General features: G+C 36.9%; 1 protein-coding gene across 1 annotated transcript in view; it reads right to left on the bottom strand.

Annotated features, from left to right (window-relative positions):
• LOC128702919 (uncharacterized) overlaps nt 1-27,500 on the bottom strand; it is a 174,944-nt gene that overhangs the window by 71,156 nt on the left and 76,288 nt on the right. The window contains exons 2-3 of the mRNA XM_070102642.1: nt 1,432-1,564; nt 899-1,086 (exon numbers count right to left, since the gene is read on the bottom strand). Of these exons, the coding sequence (XP_069958743.1) occupies nt 899-1,086; nt 1,432-1,564 (321 nt within the window). The remainder of the gene's footprint in view (nt 1-898; nt 1,087-1,431; nt 1,565-27,500) is intronic.

The following is a 27,500-nucleotide window of genomic DNA, read 5'->3' as shown; positions in this document are numbered from 1 at the left end:
TTAAAAAAGGCCTCTACGGATGGAAGCATGTGTCGCATATTTTAGCAGAGGAAAGTTAACGTTTAATTTGGGAGTGAGGATAGTAATGTCAGTGGGAACAGTGGTGTATATAAGGAATAGTTTGGAGTAGATAATGATTTGTAAATAAGTAGTTACTGATGATGGTGAGGGCAGGTATAGGTGAAAATAAAGGTATGAACATTGCAGATATAAGGTTAATAGTGAATGTAAAGACAGTAGTAGTTGTGAGAATACAATTAATGATGAATATGACAAATAACACAGACAAAGTTAATAGTGAGCAGCTGTTAGGGATGATAGGGAGAGTAGGGATGGTGATACTTGGAGGCTTAGTGCTGAGTATTAGGGAACTGATGATGACAGTGGAGCTGGCGGTGAAAGGGAAAGTAGAAACAGTGAGGCAGAAGACAGTGAAAACGGGATTTGGTTAGGATACTAGAGAAAGAATGACAGTTGTACAGTCAGACAGCAGAAACTCCGTATCGTGGCTATCTGCTATGGACTACCTTTAGTCTAGTTACTAGTTTTGGCAAGATAATCGAAACTGAAAAGGCAAAGGAAAAAGGCTCTGGTCACAAAAGTTGATTGCGAAGGTTAAAATGTGTATAAAATGGTAACGTAATGGTGCAAAATGAATGAACTGATTAAGCACCTGGTAAGCGAAGTATCTAATAAAATACTTTAACGTGGACGTTGTGTCATTATCATCAATGCTACAATAATACTAATGATAATTAAAAAAATAATTATTAAACAAAAACTAAAAATGATAATTGGACGTCGCCCAGGTTTAATCTCAAATTTTTGAATTAGTGGAGAATACTTCCAGCTACTGCAATACTACTTTTATTCTTTATAAAAAACAACAATTACTCACCAATAACAGTGAGGTTGGTGGTGTAGGTGAGTGTGGGGTTAGTTTTAAAGTCCACTCGACACCTGTAGGTACCCTCGTCACCTCCATGCACCCGTTGTAACCTGAGGGAGGCGGTGTGGAAGTTGGCGCGGGTATCGAAGTGGGAGGGGTTCCTCCAGTGGCTGGCCGGGCTGTTCCTCATGTCGTAGCTGACAGAGAACGAGAGAAAAACTAAACTCCCGAATGGATGCGAGGTTTGCAAAAGCAGTGTTTTTGTTTCAGCCTATTTCACAACTAGAGGTCTGGTTAAAAATAGTGGCAGGTGAGGAAATAAACATCGTCAAATCAAATCTGACAATGAAAATGCTTTTATCTGAAATTGAAGCCGAGTACATTATTATATTTTGTTTCTCATATTGTAGGCTGAGGCAAAGAAAAAAAATACATAGAATTGTGTAGTTACGCTGATTTATAAGACGTTTTACAAGATTAGAGCAAGAAATACTGCTATAATTGTTACCTCTTTCTCGGACTAGAGGAGGACTCTTACTCACCTGTAAATGGGCTTACTGATTCCGTCCTTATACCAGAGCACCAGAAGGGCTGGGTCAGCCAGTAGGGGAGAGGTCAAGTTGCAGGGAAGGTCAGCCACGCCCCCCTCCGTCGCCCACACTGACCTTGTCGGACCTGAGATGGAGAGGGGACGGAGGGTAATAACACAAATAGCTGGAAAACTATTTATAGTGCTGAGGAAATTTAATTTTATGCATGATCTGTTAATTTTCAGATTATCATCGTCGCCGATCCCCAATCTCAGACCAGACCTCCCAAAGCAGAAAGGAAAGAATGCAGTGGAAAGTATTAAGAAATACACATAGAGGTTAATGAACGTATAATATATACAAGTAGAATTTGCAGGTCATCTAACTTGTTCATTTCATACTGATACGAGAGGCTGGTAATACGTCCCTGAACGGTTGCTCTGTAAGGTTAAGGAAAAAAGAGACGCCATTTTACCTAGGAAAAGTTCCCATCCTCTCTAACTGATGTGTTGGACTTGACAGGGACTGGATGCAACGCTTTAGCGAGAATATTAACCACTGGCAAATATTCCTTTACCAGTAATCAACGTTCGTTTACCAGTAGTTTGAGTAATCGCATGTAACTTTAGTTCGTAAAGTAGGAGTGAAAAGGGATCAAAATTTTCATTAAAAGGAGAAAATCGTCAGTTACAAAAGAGTGGCACTTCCCGCATTGTGTGTAAGTGAAGCCAATGTGAGCTTGTCTCATTGTCTCACTTTAAAAGAGTTCTCAGAGAGCTCACCTTTTCACTCCGAGAAAAGTTTTCTTTTGAAGTTGGTAACTGAAGACATCACGTGTTCCCAATGACGAAAACCTTGGATCTAATGTTAATGATCTCCTGTTAGACAACCCTTCATAAGAGCAAGGGCAAGAGAAAATATCTTATGATAACTCAGCCTCAACTTCCTCTGAATAAAAAAAAAATAAGAACAGCCGCACAATTCGAAGATTTGAAGCAAATGCAATAAAATCGGAGTAAACAGGTGATTTCACAATATACAAAACAACTACTGTGAAAACATAGTGAACTTCCAAGCGCTCTAGTGATTTATCACATTATCAACACAACAGTGTCGTTTTTAATATGTAAGTAACTTCACGAGAGCTAGCTGAGGGTAATGTAATAGTTGGTATGGTAATATCAAGTTGCAGTTGATAAATACACTGTAGTACAAATTTTCCAGTTGTTGCTTGTGCGTCATTATCAACTATAAACTAAAGGCACACAGACGTTCCATATACCATAAGATTAAAGCAACTTTAATAATAAAAAAAAATGTGAGACCCCCTGAAGGAAAAACGGTTCTCTTTAGTATAAAGAGTGCGGGAGCTACTTAGCCGAGTGGAAGAGTGCTGATATCGTAAACTGTTATCAACGTAATTTAGATTCCTGACCAGTGCTCCGGCTTGATGAAGGTTACCAAAGATTGGAAAGAAGCGACAAAAGAAATAATCTTAAATTCACTCTCTTGGTATTATTCAATAAACTTTTGCAGCGTTTATGGATACTCACCAAAATGCAGAGTATAAGTCAAATGTCTAGACATTTTTTTTAGGCAGTCAAAAAACTTGCAAGAATTGAGACGTTTGCTGTAGTAAAGAAGCGCATCTCCATACCTTATGAAGCACTAATTTCCCTGTAACTTAGAGAGGAACATAACCCGAGTAAAAGGACTCGTGCTTGTGTCGTTATCCACATAATGAATATGCAACAGCGCAGTGAAGAATTTACCTACGCAACCTGGCTGTGGGAAAGGTTAATTGGCCAGCTTTTCACTCCTAGTTTGCTACCCCCTGATGGGGCGCCTGACTCCAGGATGATGCTAACAGTCAGGTAAACGCCTTTACCAATAATAAACTGGATCTCCAGCACAAGTGCATCACTCATTGGCAGTATGTTTACAAGGTCTTCAGATCAGCTTAGGCTAGACTAAAGCTTTCCTAAGGCAGCTTAGGCAAAAAGTGCGGCTTGGAAGAGGTGCAAGAGGCTTTCCACTACCCACAAAACACCAGAGAAAATAAGATTTCATATTTCTTAGTAATTGTAAATAGGGATTACAGAGACCATAATTTCAATTACGATAGTACGATGAAGAAATACAAAAAATATTATTCTTCACAAAGAGAGTGGGTGATGAATCACGAAATCTTAACACGTTTACACAAACCATGGAACAAGAGGGGTTTAACGACTCACTCACCATGAGTACAAACCCCACCCTTTCCGGGGTTAGAGTGGCTGATATAGAGAACGGGAAAAAAGAGGATAAAATATGTGCAACAGCCGTTGAGAACTTTAAACAAATATGTGACAAATTGATAATAAAAACAGAAACCCCAATATTCTAGTACTGTAACTACAAACACGAAATTATACACACACACACACACACACACACACACACGAGCAGTGAAACGACCCCCGTAACAACATATAGGTGAGTACACACACACACACACACACACACACACACACACGACACATGAAACTTTTCAAGGAACAACACTCGATGTTAAAGAAGGGCTCTTGAACCCAGGAATTAGAGCTACTCTCCCATTCCTTAAATCATTCATTAATCCCATTCCTCAGGCGTGGTATATTTTGTACAAGTATAGGGCTTCCAGAGAAGTTAATAATACTTCAAAAAGTTATCCTCACCACCATGAGTAATAAGTTCCCAGTCTATTTTATTACTATGAATAAGTCGTCTCATTCTGCGGCTCCAACTCCAACAATTTCCTTCAACTTATTTATCATCCTCATTCTCCTTTACATATCTTCTTAAACATCCTTCATCCAATTGTGATCTTTTCTTTCAATTACTTTCACATCTCTCTCATTTCTTCACATTCTTCAGTTTCCTTAACCTCAATTCGTTTAGCGTTCTACAACAACCCCAAAGTCATTCTACACGTCCCTGCGCTTCTTCAGTTGCTTCAATTTATCACATCATCTCTCTCTCCCTCCCCTATCTGACTCATGGTTAGTCGGCTTCCGCCTCACATCTTGGACCCCTTGTAATATATTTTCCAGGCAGTTTCCATTCTCCAGTTATCAGAAGTCGATAATTTATGCCCCGCGATATCCTGTCAGCTTGCTGGCACTGCAGGTTGCTACTGACAGTATTTTTTTTTATTTGTCTATAGGATTCTGTGCGTGCAACATACATCTCGGAGAGGTTGGTCAATCCTGTGTAGATATATTTATATAATAGCCTGTCTGTAATTACCAGTTTTGGGTATAGGAATAGACCACTGCATGAAGTGTTCCGAATTCATTAATTAGTTATATTTCAAATTATCCAGTGTGTGTGTGGGTGTGTGTGTGTGTGTGTGTGTGTGTGTGTTAGAGCTCAGGAAGTTCGTGACTTTAGAACTGCCAAGCAAGTTTAGATGTACGTGTCTTTTCTGACCAAGTTAAGCCAGAGTTACTTTGGTTAATGTTGTTTCTGAAACTGCATTCCATTTTATATACTGTCTCACTTTCTCACTCTCTAATATAATAATAATAATAAATTATATATACATATATATATATATATATATACATATATATATATATATAATTATATATTAATATAGGGAGGTACCACCTCTAGAACTGTTATGGGGACCCTCATCCTCAGAGAAAAGAATAAACTTGCTTCTGGGAAAACTCAAGATTCTCCCTGAAGCTGTTTGAGAATTTTCTCCTACCACACCCTATATTATGTATATATATATATATATATATATATATATATATATATATATATATATATATATATATATTATATATATATATATATATATATATATATATATATATATATATATATATATATATATATATATATATATATATTTATATATATATATATGCAATAAGATCACAGTAAACAGGTGATTTTAAAATATGCAAACCAACCACTGTGAAAGAGTAGTGAAATTCCAAGCGCTTTCGTGACTACTCACATTGTCAAGGAACTGTGAAAGTAATACATCAAAGGAAGGCAATTAAAGGGCTTAGACCACACTTCACATTCAACTCCCACAACAAAGAAACACCTGACGCGGGACAATACAGGACTCATAAGAAAAGAGGAACACTGCAGTAGGTCTGCTGGTCCAACTAGACAGGTCCTCACGACAACCCACCAACAAATCATTCTACCCAAGAAATAAGGTTTATTATTTGTCCAATGTATTATTAAACTCTAACCAAATTTTATTAATTATAAATGAATCTAATTTATACAAACCTAAGGAAATATTCATATTATTTTCAAAACTACTTTTTATGAAACAAGATTCAATTATATTTCTGTCAACCATGGACTTGCTTGATACAACTTTCTCAACTTTTTGAAAATCAATTGGATGGTTAAAGTCTCTCACATGAATAAATAGAGCATTGGAATCTTGTCCAGTTCTAATGCTATATTTATGTTGTTTTAATCTAAATTCGAGACTTTTACCAGTTTGACCGTAATAAACTTTATCGCAAATTTTACAAGGAATCTTATAGACATCCGTCAGCATTTTGGGGGGAATTCTTTATCAAAAGTTTTTTTTTACTGTATCAAGATTTTTAAATACAACTTTAATATTAAAAGTCTTAAGAAGAGAAGGCATATCAACCAAGTTTTCATGGTAAGGGAGAACCAACATATTTTTAGTTGAATAAGGTTGGTTGTCCCTTTTTGGGTTGTAAAAAGTATTTCTAGCAATTTTAAATTATTTATCAATTACATTTTTCGGGTATTTCAGATCATTGGCTATTTCATAAATTTTGGATATTTCTTCATCTATGAACTCTTAACTACAAATACGTAAAGCTCTCAAAAACATTGATGAGAAAACAGACAGTTTAACTTTATCTTGATGGGAAGAATAATAGTGTACATAGGAACAGTTATTTGTAGGTTTTCTGTAAATTTTAAATTTGAATTCATTATTACTCTTAATAATTAAAACATCTAGAAAAGGCAATGAGTGAATTATTTTCCTCAAACTCAACAGTAAAGTTTATAGAATGGGCTAAGCTATTTAATTTGCCAAGGAAATGGTGTATATCTACATTCTTGGGCATAAGACATAAAATATCGACCTATCTGAACCATTTTGCTCTATTAGGGAGGATTTTGTTAAGCAATCTTGTTTCAAAAAATTCCATGTATAGATTACTAAAAACAGGTGAAAGAGGATTTCCCATTTCCATAACAAATTTCTGAGTGTAAAACTTATCATTAAATACAAATTTTGCATCAACAATGCAAAGTTTAATAAGTTTAATGATGGTAGAAACTGGTAATGGTAAATCATAATTAACCGTTAACAGCAATTTCAATAAAACAATAAAACTTCTACTAAAAGGCAAAGATGAATTAATTCAACAATTTACTTCCACTAATCCATCTTTACCTTACATGTATGGACTAATAAAAACACACAAACCAGGTAATCCAATCAGACCAAATATTAGCTCCATAGGATCAGTTTCGTATAAATTATCCAAATGGCTTATTGGCATTTTGAGCCCTATTGTTAGTAAAATTTCTAACTTCAATGTTAAAAACAACTTAGATTTAGTTGATAAATTAAGCTCCTTGACTGACTTAAATGATGTTAACATGGTTAGTTTTGATGTTACTTCCTTGTTTACGAAAGTTCCTGTTGATGATTTATTAAGTTTCTTATCTGAAGAACTCGTTATGATTTACCATTACCAGTTTCTACCATCATTAAACTTATTAAACTTTGCATTGTTGATGCAAAATGTGTATTTAATGATAAGTTTTACACTCAGAAATTTGGTATGGCAATGGGAAATCCTCTTTCACCTGTTCTTAGTAATCTATACATGATTTTTTTTCAAACAAGATTGCTTAACAAAATCCTCCCTAATAGAGCAAAATGGTTCAGATATGTCGATGATATTTTATGTCTTATGCCCAAGAATGTAGATTTACACCATTTCCTTGGCAAATTAAATAGTTTAGCCCATTCTATAAACTTTACTGTTGAGTTTGAGGAAAATAACTCACTCATTGCCTTTTCTAGATGTTTTAATTATTAAGAGTAATAATGAATTCAAATTTAAAATTTACAGAAAACCTACAAATAACTGTTCCTATGTACACTATTATTCTTCCCATCAAGATAAAGTTAAACTGTCTGTTTTCTCATCAATGTTTTTGAGAGCTTACGTATTTGTAGTTCAGAGTTCATAGATGAAGAAATATCCAAAATTTATGAAATAGCCAATGATCTGAAATACCCGAAAAATGTAATTGATAAATAATTTAAAATTGCTAGAAATACTTTTTACAACCCAAAAAGGGACAACCAACCTTATTCAACTAAAAATATGTTGGTTCTCCCTTACCATGAAAACTTGGTTGATATGCCTTCTCTTAAGACTTTTAATATTAAAGTTGTATTTAAAAATCTTGATACAGTAAAAAAAAACTTTTGATAAAGAATTCCCCCCAAAATGCTGACGGATGTGTCTATAAGATTCCTTGTAAAATTTGCGATTAAGTTTATTGCGGTCAAACTGGTAAAAGTCTCGAACTTAGATTAAAACAACATAAATATAGCATTAGAACTGGACAAGATTCCAATGCTCTATGTATTCATGTGAGAGACTTTAACCATCCAGTTGATTTTCAAAAAGTTGAGAAAGTTGTATCAAGCAAGTCCATGGTTGACAGAAATATAATTGTATCTTGTTTCATAAGAAGCAGTTTTGAAAATAATATGAATATTTCCTTAGGTTTGTATAAATTAGATTCATTTATAATTAATAAAATTTGGTTAGAGTTTAATAATACATTGGACAAATAATAAACCTTATTTCTTGGGTAGAATGATTTGTTGGTGGGTTGTCGCGAGGACCTGTCAAGTTGGACCAGCGGACCTACTGCAGTGTTCCTCTTTTCTTATGAGTCCGGTATTGTCCCGCGTCAGGTGTTTCTTTGTTGTGGGACTTTAATGTGAGGTGTGGTCTAAGCACTTTAATTGCCTTCCTTTGATGTATTACTTTCATAGTTTCTTGACAATGTGAGTAGTCACGAAAGCGCTTGGAATTTCACTACTCTTTCAGTGGTTGTTTTGCATATATATATATATATATATATATATATATATATATATATATATATATATATATATATATATATATATTCCCTCAGGCGCACAAGAAATTTCATAGAGTTAAAAAGTATGCAATGTACGTGATACGACGAAAATCTTACATTTGACTTCCTAATTCTACTCAGATTCTTGCGGTGATGTTTTTTTAATCGTCAGTAGATAAAGTACCTATGCAAGAATTTGTCATGAGTCTTTCAGTGGTGCCGGAACTATTGCGAGGATGCAAGAAGTCAGCCTCACATCTCGGGTGACTTGAAGAGAGGTAGATAATGGTGTTGTAGAGGACTACTACAGCAGCACCAACTACTTTCCCCATGCTGAATATTGTGGTCAGAGTGACTCCTTTCTGTATTTGAATACATTATGCAAGACTATTATGTCCTTAACTAGAACCTACGATGTCCCACAATTTGCGATGTCCCAAAGCCGACGATATCCCAACAACTCACGATGCCTCATCCTACGATGCCCCACCCAGACGATATCCCACAACTCACGATGCTTCATCCTACGAGGCCCCACCCCGACGATATCCCACAAATCACGATGCCTCATCCTACGAGGCCCCACCCCGACGATATCCCACAGCGGCTCTTGCATATGTCTACAAACTCGAAAGAATTTTCATAATCCGCAGATCGCGATTCCGATATCCGATGCAGGGTTGTCGGAGATGATACATATTTGGGACGGAAGCCTTGTCCGAATAAGCAATGAGGAGGATGACACATGTCACTTGTTCGGCCCCAAGACCGACGTGGTTTCCCTGCCTGGGAGAGTTACCACAGGAATTGTACTTTAAAATTTATTTGCCATTTTGTCTTCTCGTAGCTTATAGGGGCGCCCTGTGTTGGCTTTAGTTATGATGGTAGTTGTTGTTGTACAGGTGTTGTTGTTGTTGACGTGATGATCATGTTGATGATTTGATGCTAGTAATAATATAAGACACTAGAGTTGTTCACCATTAAATAATAATAATAATAATAATAATAAATGATAATAATAGACAAATAATAAATGACAAATATCTTTCATCAAAATATTACAATATTATTGCAGTCTTCAATGTAGTGAAATTCCTCGAAACTCGACATTCAGGATATGGCGAATAAAAAAAAAGTGTTCTCCATAAATCATCAAGTTGAAAGTTGAAAGTTCAGTACGAGTTTTAACTCTCTCTCTCTCTCTCTCTCTCTCTCTCTCTCTCTCTTTCAATCTTCCCGTAAAATTTCCCGGAAACAAGAACGACAATATAACGTACTCGCTAAACCTCACTTTAATAAATTCTATGAAAGTTCTCGCAAAAAAATAAGAGACAAAAACAAACTGGAGAAGAAACGACATATCTTCACTAAGAAACATCAATTAATAAAGACTCAAGAGAACTTAACTTGTTTTCTTCAGGCAACACTGTCTCTGAGGGTCGCATTTACACCATTAACATGTTTAAGCTTTTTATAAACAAATATGACACATTATTTAAGGTGCAAGGTGATTCAGTGACATGAAAATACACGAAGAGCTCAGGAAATGAAGTATAAACGTGGATAAAGGCATTTTAGCTAGTATAATAACAGTACTAAAAATAAAACACACACCCAAATACACCCAAACACCGTCATAACTTGTACAAGCAAAAAACAATGCTGTGTTGTTTGGATGAACAAGCACCTTGCGTAAATTGCTTTCAAGAGTGCAAGAGCATCTTGCAAATAAAGACGACTTCTTCTCAGGGCTGAATGAGGCCAGTAAGAGGTCAGTGAGTGATGTTTTCTTCGTCAGAAAGAAAAAAAAAAAAGCGTTCCCTGGCCGTCATCAAGTAATCTCCGGCGTACTGGTGTTGGGCGTACTAAGGGCTTCTGTCATATGGAATTTCAATGTACGCTCCCTTTTTTTTTTTTTTTTTACACAGGGTTTGACAAGGTTAGATTAAGGATCCCTAGCTTTATCGACAAGCTATGAGCTGTTACCTACATCAGCTCATTTGAAAGCATTTTTATTGTTATGAGGCATACAAGTAGGGAACAGGATGAAGTTGAAGCCATCATCATCTCTCTCTTTCTTTCTCTCTCTCTCTCTCTCCCTCCCCTCGAGAAATCCTTCGTAGCAGTAAGACCCCAACTGGCCATTTTCCTTGCAGTAAAATATTTAACACAGCGATAAAACAGAGACGAGCAATGAGGAAGACGCTCCTATGTTTTGTTTATGTCATCCCGATATTCAGAGCTGGACTTCCCGTGGTCATCAATAAACACGAAAAAAAGAGTGACTGCCTACTGTGAGTGTGAAGCTGAAGAGAGGGAAAGAGAGAGAGAGAGAGAGAGAGAGAGAGAGAGAGAGAGAGAGAGAGAGAGAGAGAGAGAGAGAGAGAGAGAGAGAGAGAGAGAGAGAGAGAGAGAGAGACCATGGGGGGAATGTGGGAATCAAATTCAAAGGTTTATGTGCTGTTATGATCTATAACTAGTAAATGGAAGCCTGTAATTCCATATATGTTGAAATTCGTCGCGATTTTTTTAAATTGTAAACAGCCATTTGAAAAAAATAATATAGCTACAATTATTGTGGATCTCTTCATGCGGGAGAAGAAATTTGATACTTTGAAGGATTCCTGATCCAAGGATTTTGATCAATCCCCCCCCTTATGTCGGATGGCATCTGATTAGACCCCAATATATATATATATATATATATATATATATATATATATATATATATATATATATATATATATATATATATATACAAACACACACACACTTCAAACTTCAATTTGCACGTTAAATCAAATGATCTGGAAATTAACGGTCAAATTAACATGTTCATCAACAACTTAACTTCTACATTAATCACCAAAATGAGCGACGATAATATTTTAAAATCATTGAAAACAGCTCATACAACATGCCGCATCATAATTTAATAATGTGAGTGCTGAAAAATTAAGTGTAAGTGACCATAACATTACTGAATTCGCTGTGAATATGTACTTGTAGTCTGAATGTTTACGTTCATTCTTCAGTGAAAATCGCCTGGTGTAGGTTTTGATCCTATGGTCTTGGCGGTGTGGTGGAGTTGAGAGATAGGGATTCCGTCTGTCCTATAGGTGAGGCTAGGTGGATCTGATTCTATGCTGAAGGCTTATTGAATCCACTCTTTTGGCTAGAGTTAAGTGAATCCAGTACTAATGCAGGGGCTAGGACTCAGTGATGGAGAACCTGCGGCCTTTAGGACGCATGTGTGGCCTTCTGGGGCATTACGTGCGACCTTCTGAATAAATTATTTTTCTTGAACCCCAGAGCTAGGTGAATCTGATTCTATATTTGAGGCTCCGTGAATTCGACAATGCTCGGAGGAAGAGGGGACACGGATGATAGCTGTTTTGTTGTAGATTCGCCAGTATAATCGCCCTGCTCAGGCCTTTTCCAAGAGGTGGCCCAGCCTTGACTCCCTGTCTAGGGAGTGTCTCAGACTAATGTCTGCCATGGGAGGAGGCACAAGTACCTTCTCGTCTTCTGGGACCAGCTGTCCTCAGGCCTAGCTCCATTCCCCGCCTCCACGGGGCTCGGAGGGAGAAGCTAGGCACCTTGGGCTGCCACAACCCCCGCCCACACTGGACTCGAAGGGTGTGGCAGCTGCATAGCAGCAGACGATGTCACGAGGTGAAAAGGCAGCAAGAACTACAGGATCCTTTTGGAGGCACACCCCAGCTTTGGGCATTAAGCCCGAGCGCTGGGGAAGCTCAAGAACGCTTCTTGCTCTGTGTTGCTGCTACTACAACCACACTTGTCCGATGCACTCTAATAATAGCTGCCACTTAATTTGGATGCCGTTCGCCCCCGTGGTTAAGGCACGGCAAGACGCAGTTGAGTCCAATGTTGTCATAAGCCATTTTCGGATAGATCTAGCCATTTTTAACCACATAGATAGAAAAATTAGGCATCTAGCATACAACAGAGAAAATAACCGAAGAGTTCAAAGTTTTGACCACTTTCTAAATCATTTTTAGGTGAATTAGTAACAGAATAATCTATTAATTGCAAATATATTTTTTCCTGGAATATTTGTCACTTCAGACTGTAATACTGGCACCTTTCCAGTCCAATGATATTGATTTCTTCACCTGCATTTTGAAAGAATATATTGCTCCAAAGTAAAATCTTGGCTGTGAAGAAAAGAAAAAAGAATGTAGTCAGAATCAAGTTTAGCTCCCGAGCAGAAACAAAGCCTCCGTGAGCGATGCTCTAACTTTTTGATCAGTCTTATCAAGGAACTTCACCAAAGACTCCCAGATAATGTTAAAGTACTGAAAACAATATCTAAGCTAAATGTGTGTAGTGCTCTGTGTGTTAGAAAAGATTATAATTCCAATATTTGAGGCTTCTTAATATTAGTCAGGAAATATTACTGAAGGCTGAAGTGCAGTAGCTAAATATAACAGTAGTGAAACAGTGTGAGACTAAAGACTGTAAAGGTTTTCGGCAAGTGTACAGGCACAAAGATGCTTCAGATGTAAATTCATTTTTAGAATTATCTACAGCTTCGGCAGCCATTCTCAGCTTGCCACATTAAAATGCAAAGTTGGAAAGAGCATTTAGTCAAATGAACTTGGTAAAGAACTAAGATGAATGTAGAGACTGTTACTGCATTATTTATGGCCATAAAGGATGTCTAAAGCCTGCATTACATGTACATTTCCAAGTGATATTCTAGACTCAGTAACTTCGTCATAAGGATGACCGGTCATATACAACTGCACCTGACAAACCATCAACTTCAACTAATCAAATTGTTGAGGACGATCGTGTGCAATACATCTTAATAAATGATATTATGATGAAGTTACGGATAAAAAGTATTTGCTTTATCTTTATTTACACACACACACACACACACATGCACACACGACTGCGCGTACAAATAAATAAATAAATATATATATATATATATATATATATATATATATATATATATATATATATATATATATATATATATATATATATATTTGTATATATGCCGGGAGCAATGGGCTAGTAATCCTGTAGACATTTACTAAAAAAGAGAAGAAGAAAAACTTTATAAAACTGGGATGCTTGAATGTGCGTGGATGTAGTGCGGATGACAAGAAACAGATGATTGCTGATGTTATGAATGAAAAGAAGTTGGATGTCCTGGCCCTAAGCGAAACAAAGCTGAAGGGGGTAGGGGAGTTTCGGTGGGGGGAAATAAATGGGATTAAATCTGGAGTATCTGAGAGAGTTAGAGCAAAGGAAGGGGTAGCAGTAATGTTGAAGGATCAGTTATGGAAGGAGAAAAGAGAATATGAATGTTTAAATTCAAGAATTATGTGGATTAAAATAAAGGTTGGATGCGAAAAGTGGGTCATAATAAGTGTGTATGCACCTGGAGAAGAGAGGACTGTAGAGGAGAGAGAGAGATTTTGGGAGATGTTAAGTGAATGTATAGGAGCCTTTGAACCAAGTGAGAGTAATTGTGGTAGGGGACCTGAATGCTAAAGTAGGAGAAACTTTTAGAGAGGGTGTGGTAGGTAAGTTTGGGGTGCCAGGTGTAAATGAAAATGGGAGCCCTTTGATTGAACTTTGTATAGAAAGGAGTTTAGTTATAGGTAATACATATTTTAAGAAAAAGAGGATAAATAAGTATATAAGATATGATGTAGGGCGAAATGACAGTAGTTTGTTGGATTTTGTATTGGTAGATAAAAGACTGTTGAGTAGACTTCAGGATGTACATGTTAATAGAGGGGCCACAGATATATCAGATCACTTTCTAGTTGTAGCTACACTGAGAGTAAAAGGCAGATGGGATACAAGGAGAACAGAAACATCAGGGAAGAGAGAGGTGAAGGTTTATAAACTAAAAGAGGAGGCAGTTAGGGTAAGATATAAACAGCTATTGGAGGATAGATGGGCTAATGAGAGCATAGGCAATGGGGTCGAAGAGGTATGGGGTAGGTTTAAAAATGAAGTGTTGGAGTGTTCAACAGAAGTTTGTGGTTACAGGAAGGTGGGTGTGGGAGGGAAGAGGAGCGATTGGTGGAATGATGATGTAGTAAGGGAGAAAAAGTTAGCATATGAGAAGTTTTTACAAAGTTGAAGTGATGCAAGGAGGGAAGTGTATATGGAGAAAAAGAGAGGTGTTAAGAGAGTGGTGAAGCAATGTAAAAAGAGAGCAAATGAGAGAGTGGGTGAGATGTTATCAACAAATTTTGTTGAAAATAAGAAAAAGTTTTGGAGTGAGATTAACAAGTTAAGGAAGCCTAGAGAACAAATGGATTTGTCAATTAAAAATAGGAGAGGAGAGTTATCAAATGGAGAGTTAGAGGTATTGGGAAGATGGAGGGAATATCTCGAGGAATTGTTAAATGTTGATGAAGATAGGGAAGCTGTGATTTCTTGTATAGGGCAAGGAGGAATAACATCTTGCAGGAGCGAGGAAGAGCCAGTTGTGAGTGTGGGGGAAGTTCGTGAGGCAGTAGGTAAAATGAAAGGGGGTAAGGCAGCCGGGATTAATGGGATAAAGATAGAAATGTTAAAAGCAGGTGGGGATATAGTTTTGGAGTGGTTGGTGCAATTATTTAATAAATGTATGGAAGAAGGTAAGGTACCTAGGGATTGGCAGAGAGCATGCATAGTTCCTTTGTATAAAGGCAAAGGGGACAAAAGAGTGCAAAAATTATAGGGGGATAAGTTTGTTGAGTATTCCTGGTAAAATGTATGGTAGAGCTATTAATGAAAGAATTAAGAGTAAGACGGAGAATAGGATAGCAGATGAACAAGGAGGCTTTAGGAAAGGTAGGGAGTGTGTGGACCAGGTGTTTACAGTGAAACACATAAGTGAACAGTATTTAGATAAGGCTAAAGAGGTCTTTGTAGCATTTATGGATTTGGAAAAGGCGTATGACAGGGTGGATAGGGGGGCAATGTGGCAGATGTTGCAGGTGTATAGTGTAGGAGATAGGTTACTGAAAGCAGTGAAGAGTTTTTACGAGGATAGCGAGGCTCAAGTTAGAGTATGTAGCAAAGAGGGAAATTATTTCCCAGTAAAAGTAGGCCTTAGACAAGGATGTGTGATGTCACCGTGGTTGTTTAATATATTTATAGATGGGGTTGTAAGAGAAGTAAATGCGAGGGTCTTGGCAAGAGGCGTGGAGTTAAAAGATAAAGAATCACACAAAGTGGGAGTTGTCACAGTTGCTCTTTGCTGATGACACTGTGCTCTTGGGAGATTCTGAAGAAAAGTTGCAGAGATTGGTGGATGAATTTGGTAGGGTATGCAAAAGAAGAAAATTAAAAGTGAATACAGGAAAGAGTAAGGTTATGAGGATAACAAAAAGATTAGGTGATGAAAGATTGGATATCAGATTGGAGGGAGAGAGTATGGAGGAGGTGAATGTATTCAGATATTTGGGAGTGGACGTGTCAGCGGATGGGTCTATGAAAGATGAGGTGAATCATAGAATTGATGAGGGGAAAAGGGTGAGTGATGCACTTAGGAGTCTGTGGAGACAAAGAACTTTGTCCTTGGAGGCAAAGAGGGGAATGTATGAGAGTATAGTTTTACCAACGCTCTTATATGGGTGTGAAGCATGGGTTTTGAATGTTGCAGCGAGGAGAAGGCTGGAGGCAGTGGAGATGTCATGTCTGAGGGCAATGTGTGGTGTGAATATGATGCAGAGAATTCGTAGTTTGGAAGTTAGGAGGAGGTGCGGGATTACCAAAACTGTTGTCCAAAGGGCTGAGGAAGGGTTGTTGAGGTGGTTCGGACATGTAGAGAGGATGGAGCGAAACAGAATAACTTCAAGAGTGTATCAGTTTGTAGTGAAAGGAAGGCGGGGTAGGGGTCGGCCTAGGAAAGGTTGGAGGGAGGGGGTAAAGGAGGTTGTGCGTGCGAGCGGCTTGGACTTCCAGCAGGCATGCGTGAGCGTGTTTGATAGGAGTGAATGGAGACAAATGGTTTTTAATACTTGACGTGCTGTTGGAGTGTGAGCAAAGTAACATTTATGAAGGGGTTCAGGGAAACCGGCAGGCCAGACTTGAGTCCTGGAGATGGGAAGTGCAGTGCCTGCACTCTGAAGGAGGGCCGTTAATGTTGCAGTTTAAAAACTGTAGTGTAAAGCACCCTTCTGGCAAGACAGTGATGGAGTGAATGATGGTGAAAGTTTTTCTTTTTCGGGCCACCCTGCCTTGGTGGGAATCGGCCAGTGTGATTATATATATATATATATATATATATATATATATATATATATATATATATATATATATATATATATATATATATATATATATTATAATATAATATATATATATATATATATATATATATATATATATATATATATATATATATATATATATATTTATATGCATGCAGAACCACAAGAGAGGTCGAGTGATAGCCAACACACGAAAACAAAGACAAAAGTTGCAGATCAAACTTTTATTGGGGTAACGTTTTGCCTTGTTTAGACCTTTATCAAGTCATGAAAGCTCTTCACAAAGCGAAATATTCTTCTAATTTAAGCTCGTTCTGCAGTTTGTGTCTTTGTCGGCAAAATAGTGAACGGAGGTAAGAGGGCTAAAGCCGTGAGCGTGAAAAATTACGGAAGGAAATTACACCCTGAGGATAATGCAAGTTATATAAGATTACAAAGGGAATGCAAAAGAAATATGTAACGTCGTTACCGCGAATATGAAAAGAATATTACTCACTGCATAAAAATCAACACTATGAGGCAAGAATATATTAACTGTTGAGAATTTTAAAAGGTACTTCGGGATTATTGAACTGCAATGATAGAATGACTCGTAGCAAATATATAATAATAATAATATATATATATATATATATATATATATATATATATATATATATATATATATATATATATATATATTATATTATATATATATATAAGAACATAAGAACATAAGAACGAAGGAACACTGCAGAAGGCCCACTGGCCCATGCGAGGCAGGTCCAAGTCCCTACCTGCTTAAGCCAATGCACCCAACCTAGTCAGGTCAGGTCACATTGACTTAAGGGAGGAACACGGCAACCGACCTGTTAGCACAAGCTATCAGGTCCAACTCACACCCACCCACATCTACTCATGTATTTATCCAACCTATTTTTAAAGCTACACAACGTTCTGGCCTCTATAACGGTACTTGGGAGTTTGTTCCACTCATCCACAACTCTATTACCAAACCAGTACTTTCCTATATCCCTCCTGAATCTGAATTTTTCCAACTTAAAACCATTGCTGCGAGTCCTGTCTAGGCTAGATATTTTCAGCACACTATTTACATCCCCTTTATTTATTCCTGTCTTCCACTTATAAACCTCAATCATATCCCCCCTAATTCTACGTCTTTCTAGAGAGTGCAGTTTCAGGGCCCTTAGTCTATCCTCATAGGGAAGGTTTCTGATACATGGGATCATCTTTGTCATCCTCCTTTGTACATTTTCCAGAGAATTTATATCCATTCTGTAATACGGTGACCAAAACTGTGCAGCATAATCTAAATGAGGCCTAACCAAGGATGTATAGAGTTGAAGAACAACCTGAGGACTCCTATTATTTATGCTTCTTGATATGAAGCCAAGGATTCTATTAGCTTTATTGCGAACACTTATGCACTGTTGTCTTGGTTTCAGATTACTGCTAACCAGAACTCCTAAATCTTTTTCGCAATTCGTAATATTAAGATCTACATTATTTAGTTTATATGTGGCATGGTTATTGTCCTGTCCAACATTTAGAACTTTGCATTTGTCTATATTAAACTGCATCTGCCACTTCTCCGACCACTGCATCAGTCTATTCAAATCTTCCTGGAGTGCTCGAATGTCCTCGTCAGAATGAATTCGACGGCCTATTTTGGTGTCATCGGCAAACTTGCCGATGTCGCTCTTTATGCCCTCATCTATGTCGTTTATGTAGATTGTGAACAGCAGGGGGCCCAACACTGACCCCTGTGGAACACCGCTCGTGACGCTTCCCCACTCTGATTTCTCCCCATTTATGCAAACTCTCTGCTGCCTATTTGTCAACCATGCCTCTATCCAGGAAAAAATTTCTCCTCCTATTCCATGTGCTTTAATTTTCCTCAATAGTCTCTGATGTGGGACCCTGTCAAAAGCCTTACTGAAGTCCATATACACAATATCATATTCATTACCATGATCTACCTCCTCAAATACCTTAGTGAAAAAAGTTAATAAATTCGTAAGGCAGGAACGCCCCTTTGTAAAACCATGCTGAGATTCGTTGATTAATTTATGCTTTTCAAGGTGGCTACGAACTGCCTCGGCAATTATTGATTCCATAAATTTTCCCACTATGGAGGTTAGGCTTATTGGTCTATAGTTCGAAGCTAAGGACCTGTCACCTGTTTTGAAAATAGGTATCACATTTGCAAATAGGTATCACATTTGCAAATAGGTATCACATATATATATATATATATATATATATATATATATATTATATTATATATATATATATATATATAAATATATATATATATAAATATATATATATATATATATATATATATATATATATATTACATACATACATGCACCAATTTTAAAACTAGTGTTAATACATATCCAGGGCACAATGCTCAAAAGATATAATTTTTCATACAAAAATTTTGGAAGGTGTTTTTTTCATTACTGTCAAAGAGTACCGGTAAAGGCTGCCTTTCGATATTGTTAGCGCAAATATAATAAAAATCTTTAAACCAGATTTAGAAAAAATATCTGATTAACTTACATATAGAACAGATGTTTACCTATATGAACCTACTGGGACACTGACAGTGCTCACTGGGGCCCTAAGTTAGCCTGTAGAGTTCTTAGTGCCAATTTTTTTACCATGATGGTCAAGTTTGCATATAGGCTTTTGATACATAAAAAAAATTCATTTATCTTTAATGACTGCAAATGTTATGGGCATATTATAGGTACATTATGTATATTTTACTTTCGATAACGCAATAAAATCAAACACTGAGATATATTTCCATTGGGAAAGTCTGCTGTGTGTGTCCGCTAGTGGCATTTCAATAATGATATCTCGTAGCTTAGATTTCACAACGGAGGGCCCGGGCCCAATCCCAGAACTGAGTTAATAGGCTATTAACTCAGTTCACCTAGCAAAAATACATATCTAAGTGTTACTAGAACGTTTTGATAGTTGTACTAATAAATCTAGTCAGCAGTAGCTAAAGTAGTTGGTAGTAGTAGAAGCAGTAGTAACAGCATTAGTGGTGCAGTAGTAGTAGTAATAGTAGTAGTAGCAACAGCAGCAGTAGTAGTAGTAGTAGTGATAATAGTAGAAGTAGTAGTAGAAGTAGTAGAAGTAGTAGTAGCAGTAGTAGTAAATCTAAACTCCACTTCCTCCTTCCCACTAAATCTTTATGAAAATTTAAAAAAATGGCATTGGTAATTATCTTCGCCCAATTTTTCATGGCGGCAGTGTGGCTACCTGATATGGATGGTGTGTTGAGAGTCTGCTGCTATATGATAATGTTTTTAATCTCCTTTCCTATCTACCATCTCTCTGGCTCTCGACTTCCTTTCTTCCCCCATCCCCTCACTATTCTCTCTATATCTTTCTCCCTCTCCCTCTCTCTCTCTCTCTCTCTCTCTCTCTCTCTCTCTCTCTCAAGTGGGTAACAGGGTGCTCCTCAATTCTTCTTCTGATTAGCATCATAGAGCGGATATAGGGAAAGTTGAACACCTGGATAGCCTAAAGGTGAAGGGATATTAATTTATCCCCAGAGGTATTAAAATATTTTAAATAGTAGTGATAGTAATAGTAATAGTAGTAGCAGTAGTAGTAGTAGTATTTGTAATTGTTGTTCTTGTAGTATTATACTGACTAAACTAAAGCTAGAGTGTAGTTTTATCACACTTGATTCTCACATGATCGAAAAATCTTAAAAGTCCTCTCTTTTATATTCTCTCTCTCTCTCTCTCTCTCTCTCTCTCTCTCTCTCTCTCTCTCTCTCTCTCTCTCATCCAACACTGCGTTATATATACACACATATTCTTAAATCATTGCGAGTTAACATTAATGTTTCCTGTTCCCTCGTGTATACATTAGCCAAAACAAACAGCGTCATTTGACAATGTCACACAAACACTTTTATTAGCTAAATGAACCATTTGCATAATTCACTCCCAGTATTACGATTGGTGTATTATCATAATATTAAAATTAATAAGGATGATGATAATTATTAATATTATTGTTTTCAGAGTTGCTTGTTTATAATAATAATAATAATAATAAGAATAAACAATATTAATAATAATAAAAATATAAATTTTTTATTAACAATTATAAAAATGTCATTATTATATTATTATTATCAATTGCTTTCGTGAACAGTGTTGTTGACTCCCAGTATCTTCTTTAAGGAACTATTTAATTAACCATTTTTAAGTTTTAGTCATTATTTTGTACGTTTATATAGGTTTTATTTTCCATACTTTATTTCTGTTCTCTTTAAGAACTACAATTTTAATGTTTAATTTCAGCATTATTGTACTCAATGAATTGTTTGTCATGTACAAACAACCTTTAGCTGTTTTGTTAATGCTCATACTGATACTATCATAGCCAACTCAATCTCCACCACACTCATACCTCCATTATTCCTCCACTATTTCCACCAACATTATCACCCCTACTATCGTCAATACAACACTACTACAAATACCACCAGCAATAACACCACCATCACCCCTATCACTCATTACTAGCACCACGATCACTTCGATTACCACTCCTATAACCACCACTGCCACTACTCTGTCACCACCATCATCAACTCCCCAACACTCATGATCAAAAAGAAAACCGCTACCATCTCTTCATTGTCACACCGAATCTCCATCACTCTTGCTCCATCACACTGACAAAAATCACCTTCTCCCTCACAATGAGGCCCCCCGACCATCACACACACACACATCCAATCCTCTCTCATTCTTCACCTTCAAAATTCACGTACATTTCTTTTTCCTTTTTCTCCCCCATCAATTCTTACCTCCCTCCTTCATCTCACTTTTATCATCGCTTCATTCTCCAAAATTATGATATATTTTTGTCACTCGTTATGTCTTTATTTGTTGCTTCCTTTCAGATTTTGGCATTCTCAAGAGGCTTTCTTAGTGGTTGTGTGAAGTGTTTGTGTGTGATGCGCCTTGGCTTGGGGTTATTTTCATTTCTCTCTCTCTCTCTCTCTCTCTCTCTCTCTCTCTCTCTCTCTCTCTCTCTCTCTCTCCCCTTTAAGCATGCAACACACGCGTTATCATACATATAAAATGCTACCAGCTACGTAATATGTGTGCGCCGACAGATAGAAGAGATAAAGTGGGAATAACTTACATGGGTTTTGAAATTACCGAGATATATCTCACACTAATGAACTTGAAGTCTGCGATTTTCTTCGGTATTTTAGATCAAAGTGGCGTCGTTTTCTGCAACATCTTGGTTAGAAGTCACAGTCACTGTCCACAAGATCACAGTCACTGTCCACAAGATCACAGTCACTGTCCACAAGATCACAGTCACTGTCCACAAAATCACAGTCACTGTCCACAAAATCACAGTCACTGTCCACAAAATCACAGTCACTGTCCACAAAATCACAGTCACTGTCCACAAAATCACAGCCACTATCCACAAAATCATTGCACTGTTCAAAAGACAATAGCTACTGTCCACAAGATGACAGCACCATCCACAGTACTGTCCACAAGACCACAGTCACTTTCCACAGTACTGTCCACAAGACCACAGTCTCTTTCCACAAGATCACAGTCACTGTTCACAAAATCACAGTTCCTTCCATGGTTCTCCGAATTTTATTTCACTATTTTCGAATTAATAAACATATCAACTTATATGAATTGTTAAATATGCAAGTCATATTCTTAATTGCCATCATTAGTTATTGTCTTTTTCCACTATAATTAGTTCTAAATATTGTTGTCATTTTCACATATAATATCGTCAGTTGCTATACCTTTTTACACTATAATTAATTTAAATAAGTATGTTATATTCACGAATAAAATCGCTAGTTATCACGCTACTGTCCCCATGATAACCACTGTTATTGACGTCGTTGATTACATATTCGTTGCTAGCGACGGCGGCAAGAGGAGCAATAAAGGGGTCATTTTACCTACCGGAAAGCACGACAACATGAAAAGCACAAAATTTAACGCATTTTACTTAATTAATCCCCTAATGAAGCATCAAGAAAGAAGGTAAATATCACAGGAGTAAATGTCACGTTTAATTAAAAGTGAAACAAGGGCCACACTCACTGCACATAAATCGGGACTATTTTGAAGCTCAGGAATCAAGCGAATCGACAGATTAATTAGAATATTTTTGTTTGATTTCCTCTTGACATTTCCTCCTGACCTCTTTCCAGTTTCACACTTGTTTAATTGGATGTTTTGAACAATAGCTACATAAATGGTCATGTTTTTCAGTGTATTTTTTGTCCTGTGCAGTTACCTAGCTCCACCTCCGGAGGCAGATTCTAAACATGTAATGAACTCTAGCATGGAGCATTTCCGTCCTATTTAGTTTTTAAGCTCTTGTTATTTATACCTTCGATGCCCTTCACTAGACAGCTTAGATTTTATCTTTTTAAACTACGCGTTGTTGGATTGTGAACAAGGTAATATTTTCGAAGAGATTTAGGAAAATCAGTAGCTGTTCTTAAGGTGGAAAAAGGACTTGCAACTTCTCAAGACATTTGTGTAAATAGCGTTTTGGTCACGGTTCAGTAACCGAAACGTTGACTGCACATATATAAATTCCTTAATAAGTTGAAAGTCTCTCACTTTCAAGCTCAATAATTATATATATATATATATATATATATATATATATATATATATATATATATATATATATATATATATATATATATATATATATAATTAATTTAACATATACGAAACGAAGATCACAATTAGCTTCATAATTTTAATATAAAAAGTGCTAACAACTAGGATAAGGAAAGGGAAGACTCACGTGTGGTTAGCTTTTGTTTATTTACCAAAAAATGAAAAATGAATTTTTGCCGCCTGAGCGGTTAGTTTATTGTGCACCTGCAGCTCATCCTGTGAGGGGTGCCAGAAAAACTTATTACAAGAGTTACAAGGGATTTTTATTAAAGCAGTATTGGGAAAATATATTTCTTTTGTGTTTTACATTTTTTTTTTTTACACAGCTTATATTCTCACCATATAACTGATAGTTATCTAGATGGTGCAAAAAAAAGTGAATAAAATTTCAGATATTTAACAATTACTAGTGAAATAGTGTGCCATTTTCTCTTGTGTTTTATTTTAACCAAACGCTTAATGGGTTAGAATTTTACTTACAAAAGATTTAAGATATACTAATCGCGTTGGTCAAGCAGAGAGTGGAACGTTACGTCTGCTTAGAGGGCTACCTGCTGAGAACGACTCTAGTCTAGTACTCTATACTTCCGTCTACGTTGTTGACTTGTTTTACGGTCTTCTCTATGTTTATACACACATTACAGTTCATGTGACAGATCTCCACAAAAATTTGAACAGGAATAACACCCCAGAGTAGGAAGAAATTTTTCTTTACGATGACCAACAGCACCAAGGAAGTGAAACTCCCAAAAGTAAGTGATGCCTTATCTTTATGCACTATGAGATGTATGAATATTTTAAATACTTATATATATATATATATATATATATATATATATATATATATATATATATATATATATATATATATATATATTATATATATATATTGATCGTTAATGCAAGTTTCTAATCAGCCAATCATGTAGTAACACCTAAATGCCTATAAACACGCAGACAACATGGTCAGTAAGTTCAGTTGCTCTACAATACTTGTCATGCAACATTTGTAATTTGAAATGAATTTTTCTTTTTTCCCATTGTCATTACTGCACGATGCTATCACGTCAGCATGGACCAGAATCTCTAAAGGAAAGTTTCCAACACCTTGCTGAACCCATTCCACGAAGAGTTTAAGCTCTTCTGAGAGCAAAGCGATCTCCTACCCAGTACGAGAAGGTTGTACCCTATTGAAGTAACCACTGATTGGATGGGAAGGTGGGTAGGGACACTAAATGTATAATTTTTCGGGTTGGCATGGATGCTAGAGGCTTAGGTTTCAGCCTCACACTTCTGGTATTAGGTCTAAAAATGTCAATGTGAATATGTTCGTAAGAGTTAAAAAAAATTATTTGCAAAATACGGAACAGAGGACTTATTTGAAATGTAAAATACTGTAACATAATGCGAAATTAAAATGGGAAGAAGCAAAATTTTATCTAATATTGTAAAATTGCATGGCAGATATAGTAAATAGTGAAAAGACACTTGGCACAAAGCAAGCATGGGAGGAACTTTATCAAGAGCTTGATAGAGCTCTGCACAGAGTGGTACGTTGTATATAAAACAGTTTCCTTTGCTCCGAGTTTCTGTCTTTGACAGAGAAAACAATTTAAGCTTCAGACAAACATGGAGCTTTTGAAGTTATTTTATACTAAAAGATTATCAGCGAATCACATAAAAGAAGTTAAAGAAACCCATTTGCTGTACTGGCAAACTTGAAGCTAACTTTCCATAGAGAGTGAAATACTGGAAGAAACTGTTCATATTATACGTCAAACGAAAATATAAATATAAAGCTGTTGTTTGGTGCTCACAGCTAAAAGAACTAATAGTTAGAATATCAACTTTAAAAAAATATGCTATAAAATAGCTCTCAGAGAAAATGAATATCAGATGAGAACAGGAAAGATCAAAATATGGTAACTACATTTATGTAATAAAATAATACGAGAATAAAAGCTTATTCTTTATACTTAAAAACTGTACTTAAAAACACTTATACTGTATACTTTAACTGTATACTTAAAAAGAAACCAGTTGGTAAGAATAATAAAAAAAAATTTCGTAGAGTCGAAGACTCCTGGAATGGGATCCAAGAGTAGTTAGCAGGTGTTATAGGTAATTAAAACTTGATTAAGTTATGCAACAAACTTAACAATGAAGACAGGACAGCTCCTGGAACTACATATATACAAGGAGTTGGTAACCCTATGGAGACATACGCAAGTGTGATTGTATAATTGAACCTCCAGCTGAGATCCTCTTCACCAGATATATTCACTCACGATAGACACTGGTATTTCTTTGCAAACGTAGTACCGAGACACTGGACAGGGAAGGCGAAGTACGAAATCTTTTGAAAATGTCGAACATTTGATGAAATAATTACTGAAGACTGAACGCTATGAACATATATCCGTCTACAGCTGCACATACACATACAGTGAAGAGGAGGGGCTAGGAGCTATGACTCGATTCCTGCAACCACAATTAAGCGGGTACACACACACACACGCTCCCCCGACACTGCTCCAACGCTACCCCTTCCACCAATCACCACCAATAGGTCATTGCAATCCATTCTCACCAACAAGGTCATCTCTCCAGCATAAGTTAGGACAGCTAGTCACGCACTCTCCAGCATTCTCCTCCTTCCAGTTAGAGTCAATGGGAACCCGAGTTGGTGTTCTTGGCAAGGTACGCTATGCATCACTGGCTTCTCTTAGACGCAGGATTAATTAGAGAAGATAAGAGGCTGCTGTGTTGATGTCTGTGTTTTGAGATAAAATTTTTTTAGGAGGGTAGTATGCATGATTTGAGGAAGAGAAAGCAAGAGAAAAAGGGAGGGAGGGAGGGAGGGAGAGAGAGAGAGAGAGAGAGAGAGAGAGAGAGAGAGAGAGACAGAGAGACAGACAGCGAGAGGGAGGGAGACAGAGAGACAGAGACAGAGAGAGAGAGAGAGGAAGAGAGAGGAAGAGAGAGAGAGGAAGAGAGAGAGGAAGAGAGAGAGGAAGAGAGAGAGAGAGGAAGAGAGAGAGGAAGAGAGAGAGAGAAGGAGAGAGAGAGGAAGAGAGGAAGAGAGAGAGAGAGGAAGAGAGAGAGGAAGAGAGAGAGAGAGGAAGAGAGAGAGGGAGGAAGAGAGAGAGGGAGGAAGAGAGAGAGGGAGGAAGAGAGAGAGGGAGGAAGAGAGAGAGGGAGGAAGAGAGAGAGGAAGAGAGAGGAAGAGAGAGGAAGAGAGAGAAGAAGAGAGAGAGGAAGAGAGAGAGAGAGGAAGAGAGAGAGGAAGAGAGAGGGAGAGAGAGAGAGAGGAAGGGAGAGAGGAAGAGAGAGAGAGAGGTAGAGAGAGGAAGGGAGAGAGAGAGGAAGAGAGAGAGGAAGAGAGAGAGAGAGGAAGAGAGAGAGGGAGGAAGAGAGAGAGGGAGGAAGAGAGAGAGGGAGGAAGAGAGAGAGGGAGGAAGAGAGAGAGGGAGGAAGAGAGTGAGGAAGAGAGAGAGAGAGGAAGAGAGAGAGAGAGAGCACGCAATAACTAACAAAAACTTAATACTTTCAGCATAGCAAAATTCCTCAAACAAAATATCAAAGACTTTATAAACCTAATTATAAACTGATGTAAACATCTGGAAAATTTCATAGTTTTTAAATTCAGATAATTTTTGAGCACCTGATCTAAGAAAAGTTTTTTTTTTTGCTGGTCTCAAGGAATAAGTCTCAAGATGTAAGAGAAGTGAATTATTAACCAAGGTTGAACTTTTAAGTAGACTTCATGAGGTGTTTCTAAAAATGTAGCAAAGAATCGCGAAAGAAATGAAGGACAGCAGCAGTTTCAGTCACACTCTCTCTCTCTTTCTCTATCTCTCTCTCTCTCTCTCTCTATATATATATATATATATATATATATATATATATATATATATATATATATATATAT

This window comes from Cherax quadricarinatus, chromosome 82 (assembly GCF_038502225.1).
Source record: "Cherax quadricarinatus isolate ZL_2023a chromosome 82, ASM3850222v1, whole genome shotgun sequence".
NCBI classification, from domain to species: domain Eukaryota; kingdom Metazoa; phylum Arthropoda; class Malacostraca; order Decapoda; family Parastacidae; genus Cherax; species Cherax quadricarinatus.
Note: the sequence above shows the minus strand (reverse complement) of the source record. Positions and strands in the feature narration are given on the sequence as shown.